This window comes from Fistularia commersonii, chromosome 25 (genome assembly GCF_037954325.1).
Source record: "Fistularia commersonii isolate RoL2024-O1a breed Wild chromosome 25, RoL_Fcom_v1.0, whole genome shotgun sequence".
Classification (NCBI taxonomy): Eukaryota; Metazoa; Chordata; class Actinopteri; order Syngnathiformes; family Fistulariidae; genus Fistularia; species Fistularia commersonii.
This window is the reverse complement of record NC_141308.1, coordinates 7,780,231-7,793,610: the sequence shown is the minus strand read 5'-3', so window position 1 is coordinate 7,793,610 and position 13,380 is coordinate 7,780,231. Positions and strand designations below refer to the sequence as shown.

General features: G+C 47.4%; 1 protein-coding gene across 4 annotated transcripts in view; it reads right to left on the bottom strand.

The window, feature by feature from the left end:
• The window catches only part of kcnn1a (potassium intermediate/small conductance calcium-activated channel, subfamily N, member 1a), a 54,766-nt gene extending 44,042 nt beyond the window's left edge, over nucleotides 1-10,724 (bottom strand). For all 4 annotated transcript variants that reach the window (XM_086172776.1, XM_086172777.1, XM_086172778.1 and 1 more), the window contains exon 1: nucleotides 7,215-10,724. In XM_086172776.1, the coding sequence (XP_086028902.1) occupies nucleotides 7,215-8,636 (1,422 nt within the window). In that variant the 5' untranslated portion in view covers nucleotides 8,637-10,724. The remainder of the gene's footprint in view (nucleotides 1-7,214) is intronic.
• Between the last annotated feature and the right edge of the window lie 2,656 nt (nucleotides 10,725-13,380).

Below are 13,380 nucleotides of genomic sequence, written 5' to 3'. Positions count from 1 at the left end.
ACACTCAACAAACATCATTTTTGCAATGGCGCGATTTCCATATGTGCATTTTCAAGGGCGGGCGCGGCGTTTGTCAGCGGTGCAAGGGAAGGATGATGAAATCACACTCCGCTCGCATTTCGTTATTGCACCTTGCACTCCTACCAAAGGCTGTGTTTAACAAACATTTGAAAACAAGCAGCAGGCGATATTGAAAGCGCGCATCAGCAATATTAGAAGCAATATGCACACACGAAGCCCTTCACACATTCACACACGCATGAAGCCATCAACTGAATCTCTCCAAGTCCCAGCATGTAATGAATGACAAATATCTGCTTACAGATGCATTACTCATACTCTCATACTCTTTTGTGTTGTGATCATGGCCTAATGCAGGAACAGCCTCAGATCAATAACCTAATTAGCCATAAAGCATATGCACTGTGGTGATACATTATGCCTGGCATCCCTTGGCTAGCGTCTCACAGGAATTACCATATAAATGAACTGCGGTCATTTATTAAGCCAAGAGCCACGGTGGGGACTTGGCGTGCGGAGTAAAAAAAAAAAAAAATTGAATTGTAAGTTACAACACGCATTATAAAAAAGGAAACATCGTGAGAGATCAAACAGTCAGGTTACGTCGCGTCGACTGCTGGCAGAGCGAAAACATCTGCCACGCTGCGACTCTGCGTAAGTAGGCAGCGCAGCTGATGGCGACTGAGGAAACCCCCCAACGCGCTTTGTTTCCACTCTTTGTATTCAACTGGACTGCAAGTAATTCAATACACCTCTCCTTGTGCCGGCTCACTCAGATGAAACGCAGAGTGAGTGAACTATATCAAGTGGAGCACTATTTGAACAACACTTGCATTAATATCACTTTGCGTGGAGGCTGCGGTGCGTGCGCGTGTGCGTGCGTGTGCGCGTGCGGCACGCCTGCATGCTATGCTGCATTTGAACGGCAAGTGTGAAATGACTCGTAAATCCAAAAGATAATCTTGTTCTGCCCATGATTCCTTGACCAAACTCAATACCTTCCCGAGAGAGAGAGAGAGATAGAGAGAGAGAGAGAGAGAGAGAGAGTGCTACATAATACCGGGCTGATCTCTCCATAGCAACACGCATGGTAACATGTCTATTTCAGAACAGGAGCTCGGGATAGCACTTAAACACACCCCGCGAAAAAAAAAATTGTTATAAGAAAAAATAGCTATTAATTATTGAGAGCTTCACGTTCATACTCACCGGTGTCGTCGGCTGCAGCCGCAAGTGAGAGGGTTCACGAGGCTCACATCTATTTCACCTCGTACAATAGTTATCAGTCATCCAGAGCGGAGAACCTCTGTCATATACAGAGGATGTGAACCGGGTTCTGCCCCTCGTCTGACATTTAATTGTTCAGCGGGATGTGTTTACTTTCAAGGTGTTGGCTGCCCTGGCAGGCTCCGGTGCAAAGGCCAGTGGAAACCTGGACGTCTAATGAGAGACAAACAAAAGGAGGCTCTGTGGCAACGGCGGGGGAGATGGCCGATAAGCAAAGTTTAAATCAGCGTAATGTTTCTCCTGGCGTCGGCCCGCGACTAAATCATAACACGGCGAGCGGATCTGTCGACGTCGATTGTTTCGGCCTCCGACATTCGGCGTTACCTGTTTCGGCTTAAACGCAAACACAGCGCCGATAACACGTTACTTGTGAGAGCGTGAAGGTGACCTCAGCATTTTCCAACTGTTTGGAAAGGACGTAAACCGAAAATAACTCACCAGGATTCACTTTAAACAACTGTTAGTTGTGAGATCAATTAAAAAAAAAGAAAGGAAAAAGGTGATGTATAAACTTTAAAAAAAAAAAAGAAAATCAAGACTTAATAATCCGCTTTAACTTCTCGCCGAAAGGTGTTCACTTCAGTTCGTGATTGTGTTTGCAGGACAAGGAGCCGGTTTCGCATTAATCCCGCAAAGCGCACCCGTGGCGAGTTCCCCACCCCAGATGGCCTCAAAAGACACCGGGCTGTTGCAAAAGCCGCTGGGATGTATATTGCGCTGACCTCTCTGCGATCATATAGGTGATTATAAGCATGTTTGGCTGTAGTTTGGCAGGAGCTGCACAAAGGGTTTACAGTAATAGCCTCCCTCCTCCTCCCAGCCATCCATTCTGCAGTGACACATGCAACCTTATGTTCTCCTGAAAGGTGGGCTGGCGCTCGCCTAAGACACACACACACACACACACACACACACACACACACATAGCAAACACCCAACAGAAACAGGTGATGTCAAAGAAGCCATAAGGCTTTGATTTTTTTTTCCCACCTCTTTCAATATTAATTTGAGTTCTACCTGCTCTAGGTGGAGGGCAGTATAAAGTAAAACTGAAAATAATATTAGGTAAATGCATAGCTCAATGATTTTTGGATGCAACTTGTAACGCAGGACCACGTCAGGCATTTTGTTTTGCTATCCCGCGTGTTGCTATAGTCAAAGGCGCAGGGTGGAAATACAGGTAGTTAATCGGCCGGAATCCCCTAACGATTGTCTTTTTTTTTTTCTTGTCATCATTTCGGAAATAATCATTGGTCGCTTCCTTTTGAAAATACGTTCTCATTGTATTACATAATTTATTTATTCCTGGGCTGAAGCTATCCTAGCTGTCACTGGGCGAGAGGCCAGTCCATCACAGGGTCACATACAGAGACATACAAGCATTCACTCTGTCATTTACATGTCATTCACATACAACCATTCAAACATCATATAAAGACTTACAAGCAGTCACTCCCTCATTTGCATGTTATATAGACAGCCAAGCATTCACTCTCTCATTCACGTTCCATAGAGACTTACAACCATTCACTTTCATATGACCGTTCACTCTGCGAATCGCACATTATTTAGAAACATGAAACTATTCCCCCCTGAATTGACATGTCACTGAGAGCAAAACAAGCATTCACACATCATTTAGCGAACTACATCCATTCACTCTGTCTTTCACACATCATAAAGAGAAAAAGCCTACATTGGCATGTCATATGGAAACCATTCACTCCTCCATTCACACGACGTATAAAAATAAACAACCATTCACTCCCTCATTCAAGCATCATATAGAGACATAACACCATTCACTCTGTGACTCACACATCATTAAGAGAGATAAAACCATTCACTCCCACATTGAGATGTCATATGGAGACATAAAATCATTCACACGTCATGCAAAAATAAACTGCCATTCACTCCCTTATTCAAACATCATACAGAGATATAAAAGCCTTCACACGTTATTTAGAGACACACAAGCGCTCACTCTGTCATTCATGCATCATATAGAGACATAGCCTACAACTATTAACTCTCGTTCACATCACTTAGGGACACACAACCATTCACTCTATCATTCACACGTCATATAGAGACGTACAACCACTCACTCTGTCACTTATATGCCATATTGAGACATAAAACCATTCATTCTTTCATTTACAAGTCATATAGAGACCTACATTCATTCACTGCCATTTTCACATGTCATACAGAGTTATGGAAATATTCAATGTCGTATTCCCCCATCATATAGAGACATAAGTATTCGCCTGTCTGGAAAATTTAGGATCTTTATAATGTTTTCGGACTGTGAGAGAAAACCAGAGAATAAGGAGGAAATCCACGCGAATACAGAGAGAACAATTATGCGAACTCCGTGCAGAAAGGCCTCCCATTCGAATCAAACCAGGGACCTTCTTGCAGTTGAGCCGAAGCAACACGGGGCTCCCTTTAGATAATTTTTTAGAATAACAAAATAAAATAAATATTTAAAAAAAAAAAAGCATAGCCATTGTATTAAAAATGCAAGTACTTGCCAGGGAAGCCTTTGCAGTCAGGTGCGGTCGCTGCTGCTGCTTTAAGGATGTGTGTGCGTGGGTGTGTGTGCAACATACACTCGCATGCGCACGTGTGTGTGTGTTTCACTTTTACCACATTGTAACTTTGGCATTTTTTTGTCACCTCGCAGTTCATAAATGCAGGCAAACTTCCAGAGTTCTGACGCCCGATAGCACCGCGTCTGACAGAACGGTGAGATGATTAATCAGTTTGTTTTTTTTTTGTTTTTTTTTTTGGCCTATCAAAAATGAGCCTCGTCGGACGCGAGCGAATCCCCGGGTGTTTACGTACCGCAGTGTCCCTGCAGGGGATATCACCATAGCAGTAAGTGGCAGGCATTAGAGTACTTACACAGGCGATCACAATAGAAGCAGTAATGCACCTTTCAAAGCACATTGTTATTGAGGCAGAACACAATATCATACTACCTCCCATCAGTTCAGCGGGCCACCGATTAAGTTTCAGGGTGTGTTGCGGGTTGCTGTAATCGTATACACTTTATCAGGCTTGTTCTGTCACAAGTGTTTTGTTTATGGGATTTCAAACTGGAGGGTGGGGGCTGGTCAGGCCGTCTCATTAGAGGCGAGTCAATAAGATGTAACCGCAATCGCAAAATATACGTGAATAGACGAGCACGTCTAGCCGGATCGAGAAACTGAGCGACCAGGACAGGTTTTTTCAACTCGGTCTGTCACAGGGGTCTTAAGATGTTTGTTTTTTTTTTGTTTGTTTTGTTTTTTGTCAATCTGGGTTATACTATAGCTCCACCACATGTACACGTGTACAGTCAGGGCAGGGCAATGGAAACACTGATATTTAAATAACCCATCTTTTTACCGGTAAAATACATGACACATATATAGTTGAGTGAGTTCTTCCACGGTTATGAGAGCTAAACCCGAATTCAGAATCCTCCCACAGCAGAATCGGACAGAGGCTTTCAAAGATGATAACATTTCTGGAAAATATACATGCTTTTTTTCCTCTTATTGTGTAGTTATGTTATGTTATCATAAGCATGTCATTTTTTTTTTTTAATCCTAAATACTTATACAAGCCTGCTTCTCTTTTTCAGCCTTCTAGATATGCTTGCAATGATTTTTTTAGATACAATTTCACCGTCACGTGGTATCCGGCGTGTACTGTACTTTTACATCGCCATTCGTTCCATTACTGCCTCGAATTCACGGTGTGTGTCACTTACTGAAAAAAAAAACCCAATGTATTTCTATTTGTGGAGTCAATTCACTGAAAATGTCATTTTTATTCACTTTCCATTGTGCTGTAGTTTGTAGGTACTTTCTAGTCAAGGAATCACAACCTGCTGCATCTAATTCTAATTATACTATAAATGTATTTTTTAAGTATTACATAATGTGTAAGCTAACTGGCAGTCCCTCGCTGTAATCAGATATCTGAGGGTTTATCGAGATAAAAGGATGGACTGTTTTTTGGTGATTCGTGTGAAATAATCAAGGGGATTATATTCATATCATACCACCTCAGAGCTTGTAACATGGGATGGAAGCAACAGTTGGTTTTTTTTTTGATTAAATACCTCAGAAAAAGTCCATATCAGACCATCTTGAGCTGAACCTAGAAGGTGACCAACGGGATCGAATGCACCAGAAAAACGTACCGCGGCTCCTCGAAGTCCTTGCGACTGTCGCGGGACGTGGGATGACGACAGGTGTCGGGGGACAAAAGTTTACTCCCGGTCGCACCGTCATTTCTGCATTGTGCTGATGCTCCGAAACCGAGCCAAGTTCAGAACGGTCGTGTCAAGGTGGTTGGATGTGCCACCTTTAGCTGGCGGTGCCAGCTCAGCCACCCCATCCCACCCCCCCAAAAACACCTGCAGCATTTTAAAAAGGAGCCCGATGCACTGATTTAGACGCCGCCTTCTGTTTTTGCTCCTTGATAGCCAAACTTCACCCCAGCGGTTTACCTTTAATAACCAAAAGGAATGTTAATTTCCAGCTTGAATGTCCGTTAATGACTCACCGTGTTGCATCGGGCGGATTCCCCGGGAGGTGGCGTCGACATGGCCGTAAACTTTTAATCCATCCGGTACGGAATGACGGATTCCGTTCGACTATTATTCCGACACGCCCGTCTTTGATTTTCCTGCCATAGCGTCTCCATTTTAATCTGGTGGCCAAACAGTGAAGGAGACTGGAGCCGTTCCAAAATGATGTCTCCCTCGATGACCAGACCGCCTCGCTGCCCAACACGCCGTCCTCAACTTTTAAAATCTCGAGCGTCTCATCCCACATTGGAACCCCGTCACTTCCTCCCGCGATACACACCGTCGCCCATTATCTCAATCTGTTTATTTTCGTCTCGTATCGTCCTTGAGGACTTCGCCCCATCATTACTGGCAGACTCGCTCACAGACACCCACCCCCAAACACACACACACACACACACACACACACACACACACACACACTCGGCCCTCCTACTCCAAACATGCTTCGGATGTCCTGCAAGGATTGTGAATGTCACCTCACTTTTCTTTTTTTTTTCCATCCAACGTCTTCACAAGAAGTCAACTGGCTTCTTCCAAGAACAGTAGAAATAAGCCATCTTTGTTGTTGCCCCCCATCACTTCCCCATATAGCCCTGCTCCTCCAGCAAAACATCACTAAATGATTGGTCCCACTAAACCTCCAACATGGTGTTGGTTGGGATTTGAAGTGTGGTGTGTGTGTGTGTGTGTGTGTGTGTGTATGTATCTGGCCCTACTCAGGTGCAGGCCCGATAACATCCTTCTCAGAAGGGTCTTTACAAAATGTGGGACCCCCCCCCCACCTCCCCTTATCACACAGACGCACACGCACACGCACACGGGGAAACACGGTCGCTTTCCAATTCACCAGGAAGCATTCTGAATATTCCACCCCCCCCCCCAAAAAAAACAACAACAACACCGCAACATGGAACAGGTGTGTGCGTGCGCGCAAGCCGGGGATCATGCATGCGTGCGCGTGCGTGCGTGCACGCGCGACCAAACGAAACAAAAAGCCTACCGGGTTGAGATGAGACACCAGCCGCCGGGGTTGCACGTATCATAGTAACAGCGGCGCGTTTTTTTTTTCTGGGTGGGAGGTGTGCACAACACAAAATGATGATTCAAAAGGGGGCCTTTATGGCGAGAGCGCGCCCGCGTGCACGCGTACACGGGCGCCCCGTTTCTTTTACAGAAAAAAAAAAAAAAAGAAAAAAAGAAAAAAAGAACCATAACAGGCGTGGTCATTGAGTGAAATCGTTACGGTGCGCGCCGCGGGTGGGAGTGGGTAGGGGGGTCGCGGGAAGGAAAAAAAAAAAAAAGATGCGGGTACCTGATGGAGGTCGATGCGGATCCGCTCCTCTCCCTTATGCGGGCTTTCGGGCCACAGGTGATAGCTGGAGCCGTAGTTGGGGCTGTCTTTGCTGCTGCTGCTGCTGTTGTTGTTGCTGCCGCCGGCGGTCGCGGACGAGTTCCCCGCGTACGGCCGCTGCGTACCCGGCGGCGTTACGCGGGAGACGCGGCGTTGCTGCTGCTGCTGCTGCTGCCGCTGTTGCTGCCGCTGCTGCTGCTGCTGCTGTTGCTGTTGCTGCTGTTGCGCGGCGATCCTCCCCGGTTCGCACTGCTGCGGACGCTGTGGACGGAGCCCCGGCGCGCCTGCTTGCCGCTGCTGCTGCTGCTGCTGCTGCTGCTGCTTCTCTCGCTGCTGCAGCGGTGGAGCCTGCTGGGTCCTACATAGCTCCCCAGAGCCGCTGGCGCAGTAGTTGATAGGCAGGCTGCTCCCCACCAGCAGCTGCTGCTGCGCCCGCAACTGTGGGATCTGCTGCTGCTGCTGCTGCTGCTGCTGCAGCTCCGGAGGCTGGGACGCGAATGCTCTCCCGGTAGCCTCGGTCGACTCACGCACATTTGAGGAGCACCTTTTCTGTAAGTTTGCGAGGATTCCTTCAGGGGAGGAGTCCCTCTGTTGGAGTCTCAGATGACTGTGGTGCTGCTGCTGCTGCTGCTGCTGCTGCTGCTGCTGCTGCCGCTGCTGCTGCAACTGTCTGTGCTCCCTGTGCCCTCCCGCTCCTCCTCCTCCTCCCCTGCAGCTTTCCACGATGCTCGCCTGTTGGTAATTATCGGCGCTCCTCCGGAGACGATCCCCCCGCTTGGATTCCCGGGAAAAGAGCAGGGAGGAGGGGGAGGAGGACGACGTCGGCGGCGGCGGCGGCGGCGGTGGTGGCGGTGGAGGCGGCGGCGGTGGAGGTGGCGGAGGCGGTGGTGGTGGTGGTGGTGGTGGTGGAAGTAGAGGCGGCGGGTAGAGCCGGGAGGGCTCGGCGGGATGGCGCTGGTTTTGGGGATGGCTCGCCTCCCGCTCGGAAAAGCTGCAGTGGCAGTTCGGGAAAACCGCCCGTTCCTCCGACTGCGGCTGCGGCGGCTGCGGGCAGCCGGCGGGGGCCCAGGGATCCGGCTGCCCGGCGTCGGGTTCGCAGGCGCGGCGCGTAGGTCGCCGGGCGGCGGTGTCGTAGCAGCTCGCCGCGGGGAGCGGGTCGCCGCCGCGCACCGGTCTCCGGGAAGGCTGGCTCAGACACGGTAGCTCCTGGAGGCTCTGGCGGGGAGCGGCTCCGGGCGCAGCGCGGTCTCGGTGCTGGGAGGAGGGCGGGGGCGGCAGGCTGAAGACGGGAGCGGCTGGGTCTCGGCTGTGCTCGCTGCTCGCTGCGCGCCGCTCCGGGAGGACTCGGTGCTGATGGACAGCTCCCGCGTACCGATGCCGCATCCCCCCGATCGCCGCGTCTCGCTGTGCTCGCTCCTTTGCCGTGCACGGCTCCGGCACCCGTTCATCGCGATCGGTCCCGGCAGACTGGGACCGGCTCGTACCATTGGTAGGTCTGACCGGGGACCTGCCTTGAAACGTCACAGCGGAGCCCAAACGCCGCCTTCGACCGAGCGCCGGTCCGCGGCCGCTCTGCGCACAGGTTGCAGCGGATCAATTACCGTGTTCGGATCTCACGGGTGGGAGGGGGTTAAATCCCCCGCCTCAAGCGGTCGATCGCTTCTATCCACCGTGGATCGCGATCGACCCCTGTCACGTTGCCATAACTACCCTGCATAATCAGAAATTACTTCTTTTTTTTTTTTTTTTTTGCTGCCACGTCACCCCGACCGATCCGGAAAAGGAAAAGAAATCCACGCGTGTTTTTTTTTTTTCCTTTTTTTTTTTTTTTTTTTTTTTAGCAGAGCTGTCAACCCGACGCACGGAAATCCGTTCCCACTTGTTGGCCCCGCGAAGGGGATGAAAGAAACGAAGCCGGTTACCGCGCACGGTGCAGCCCGGGGCGTTAAATAATTGACCACAATATGCCTGGTTTTGTATTACCGTGCAGGTGGGGGGGGTGATATTTGGAAAGGGCGCTGCATGGAGTGCCTGCAGTCTGGCGTGCGTGTGCGTATGTGTGTGTGTGTGTGTGGGTGTATGTGTGTGTGTGTGTGTGTGTGTGCGCGCGGCGTTGCTGTTGCATCCTGGCCGCAGCAAGGAAGGGAGGGGGGGGGTTCTACGGAGCTGCCCTCGGTGCTGGAGGAGTTCCTTCATTAAACTTAAGATATAATCACGCAGTGCTTTTATAATATTAAAACAAATAAAATAAAAATAAATTCCATAAATATGCCTTTTTTTTACAATAAGTTAAGAACACCCTTCGAACATGTCAGTGAAAGACATCCAGCATCCTTCACAACGTGAATTAACATATTAAAACAACTCATCATCATAATGAAAAATAAATTTCCCAATCCTTCACGATACGCAATACATATCATACCACAATATAATATGTGTGTTTGTACATATAAATGTGTAAATGCAGTATTTAATTAGTTTACAACACAAAGATTATCTATTTTAGTATTGTATTAGTTATTGTTTTGACTTTGTCGATTGTCATTAACTTTAAAATGAATTCAAAATAAAGACATTCAAGCATACATACATAACTGCATGCATACACACAGACATAAGAACATAAATACATGCATGCATAGACATGCACATATATATGTGAGTGTATGTGTGTGTGTGTGTGTGTGTGTGTGTGTGTGTGTGTGTGTGTGTTTGTGTGTACATTTACATACATACATACATCAATAGTTGTTTACCTGAATGTGATATTTATCTTCTCAGACTGGGCACCAAATACAAGCTCCCATTATGCATCTCGACCAGTGAATTATGAGAAATCTAAGATCCTTCCCCCCCATTTCTTTCCTGATTAAGACACTTTCTTGAAATTTCAAGCGTCATCAGTGATCGCGGGTCCGTGGGAGATGCTGCTGTTCCGACTATCACTCTGGATTATTGACATGATTTCCTATTAGCTGATTGATGCAGCCTATTATAGCGTTTTTTGGTTGTTGTGCTATTTTTCCGTCTTTAGACTCTGTGTTGCGTTTGAGTTTCTCTGTATTCTGACAGACACATTTCAGAACACCTGGATATAACAGCTAGTTACCTTTTTTCTATTTTAAAATTGCTACAAAAGTTCAAACCACCCCAAGTTTTTTTGCAAGCCTAGACATTTCACCACCAAAAGATTATCAGGTGGTGCTTTTCAAAATAGGCAAAAAGATTAATATCCATTTTTTTTTTTTTTGCGGCTAATTAGCTGAGATCTGGGATCCTTCAAAAAAAAAAAAAAAAAAACAGAAGAATTTTTCTATTTCAAGCCTGATGGTTTTGCCGAGCTGGAAGCAGATGTCAGTTTAGTGTCAGATTGATGTTGCACAGACGTTTAATCCCGGTTAAAAGTGGAAATACGGTCGACGCTGAAGTCCTCCACTTGAGCTGTCGAGGAACCCCGCTGCCCCCCACCAACACCCATACCAGAATTCAGCCCACCAAAAATAATAATAAACATCATCAAATTGATTAAATAAGATAACAAAATATAAGATCGCCCTTTATTGGTCTTCTTTTGAAGTCAGAACATTTCCAATGCTAACTGCAGCAGGGACAGTTAGGGATAAATAAACAATGTGAAGTTTTATGAAAGGGACAAAGGTCCAGTGATCATAAAATGTGTTCTGTAACATCATTGTTATTCGGGTGTTGAAGGTGCATTATGGAATAAATCAGCTGTTGAAGGTGCTTTCTAGAATAAATAAAAGTCAAGTGAAAAGTTTGAGAGACATCGCCGGGTTGTCGTTTGGGGACAAGGCAGCTTAAAACCAACTAAACACAGGGGCAGTTGGGATTGTTTTTTGTATCATCTTCAGTGTTGTGTCTTGTAGTCACCTGACATCACAAAGCAAGTTTCTGAATTTAAAAACTACCGCAGATGAGTTTCTTCTCTGTCTGACCCGAGTGCGGCGGATTCCTCCCCGTCCAACACGCAGGTGAGGGGTTATGACCTCCACCCGTGTCTCTTCGGTATCGATTGATGTCATTTAGAAAAAAGGAATCGAAAGCTTTATCGCCCGTATTTTTCCTGTGAGAACAAGTCAAGAATGGAGGGAGAAAACAAAACAAAACAAAAATTATATCATTTAAGTGCGAGAGAGTGAAGTTGAGATGAAGCCAAAGAGACAGGCGGGGATGGAGGATGAGGAGGGTGCCAACTTTTACATCATACATTAGCCATTCTTAATAAGTAATTCCTAAAGCTGGCTCAGCCATTTGGACTTGTGATGGGTCCAAAGACTGCAGCGATGGCACACTTTGCTTTACCGCGGGGAGAAGAAAGCTGAGGTCTACTCTGTTTTATGGCTGTGTGAAGTACTGCAGGAATTTAGAGTAGCGCTTCCAGCCAGGGCCGCAATAGAAACCTGATCATTTTCATTAAGTAATTGGTTGGTGTGACCTGCGCGAGCTTCTTGGCAAGATGGAGTTTCATTTGCTAGTTTGGGAAGCGACGTTACTGCTTCCGCATGAATTATTAAATCAAACTTTACAACTCCTGGACCCACACAAACATTCATTCACCAGCCATGCCAAAGTCCACATTACCTCTCCTCTTTCTCACACGCGGAATCTATATATCTACCATATATCACTCAAGGTGTGACCACAATCCAGTACCCTCTGGATTCATCCAATCCGGCCATCAAACTTGGCTGCCCCCGCCAGGATAAGCAGTATATTGTGTGTCGCCTCGCATCAAGAGCGGCGGAAGATCCGTGACACTAAAATGGCAGCAGGGGAAGGCGGAGGGGGGCGCGGAAGCCAGGAAGTCAGTAGTCGCAGCACATAACTTAGGAAGTAGATAAGAAGCCTATAATTATGGAGAAAGAGTAAACCGACCAGGGTGAAACACAGAGGCGCTACTGTGTGCAGGAGAGAGAGAGAAACAGATAGCGTCGCATGAGAGAAACAGCGCCGATCTTAGAAAGCGCAGTTGTGGCTGCACAAAACCCATGGAAGGAGTTGAAGGGGGAAATGAAGACGGCGGAAAACGTCTCTAAGGAAACTTGTTGCTCTTTATCTTGAAAACGGAGGAACCGGACGACGGAGGCGTCAAACTCTCTGTTCCCCCGGCAGGTGTCCGATGGGGTTGTTGTTTTTTGGCGAGGCGGCAACCATTTTTTTATCGATACAAACTTTGACATCAGACCGGTGTATGTTTATGTATGTATAAGGATGTGATAGAAAAGTGGTAGAGCCAATAGAATGGACACCAGAGCCATGTGAAGATATGGTTATTAAATAAAATCAACGTTCCTGAAGTACAGGATCAGAAGTAAAAAAAAAATACTTCAAATGAATTTTAACTGACTTCCCGATCTTTGCGAGTCGGTGAGTTGGGACCGGCTTGGACAGACTGACGCATCTCGTAGCGTTTCTTTCTCGAAAGGTTCCCCCCGGTAAATGACTTTTGTTGTGACTTGAGTTACACAAAAAAATCGGAATTGGAGCGAAGCGTAGAAGCGTAATAGCGGCGGTATGGAAGGCGGACATCTTGAATTAGCCTGTCAATCCCTGGCATGTCAGAGCTTCGCCTGTCGTTCCGCTCGACTATGACGAAGTGATGCGATGTCTGGAGGATATAGAGTTTAGGCGGCGGCGGTCTTTGATACAGTGTTATGACCGGTGAATAATGTGACACACATTCGGCCGGACGGAGGAGGCTGGCCTGTTTAAAGGCTGATACGCCCCGCGTGTGATAAACAACCTGCGATCCGCCAGATAAGGCACAAGTCGTGACTCAAGCTGGGCCGCTGCATTATCGCGCCGAGTGCAGCCAGTGTGAGATGATACTGAGGGCAAGGCTTGAGACGGAGATACAGGCTGCCAGCCACAGCGGCGACAAAAGCAGGCCCCCGCTTCCATTGGTCGAATTTATCTCTGACAGCCGAGATCATTAGTTAGATTTGCTCCGGCTACTTAAATGACTAAGCAGCTTTGCCGTCAGTCAAGAGGAATCAGGTGCAGGAAACGCTGCTGTTAAGCATCCGACAAGTTAGCATCCTAAAGTCCTGTAAATGAGCGGGAAGCCAATCGTAATGAAGCGTTTTCCTTAAATGCCACAAGC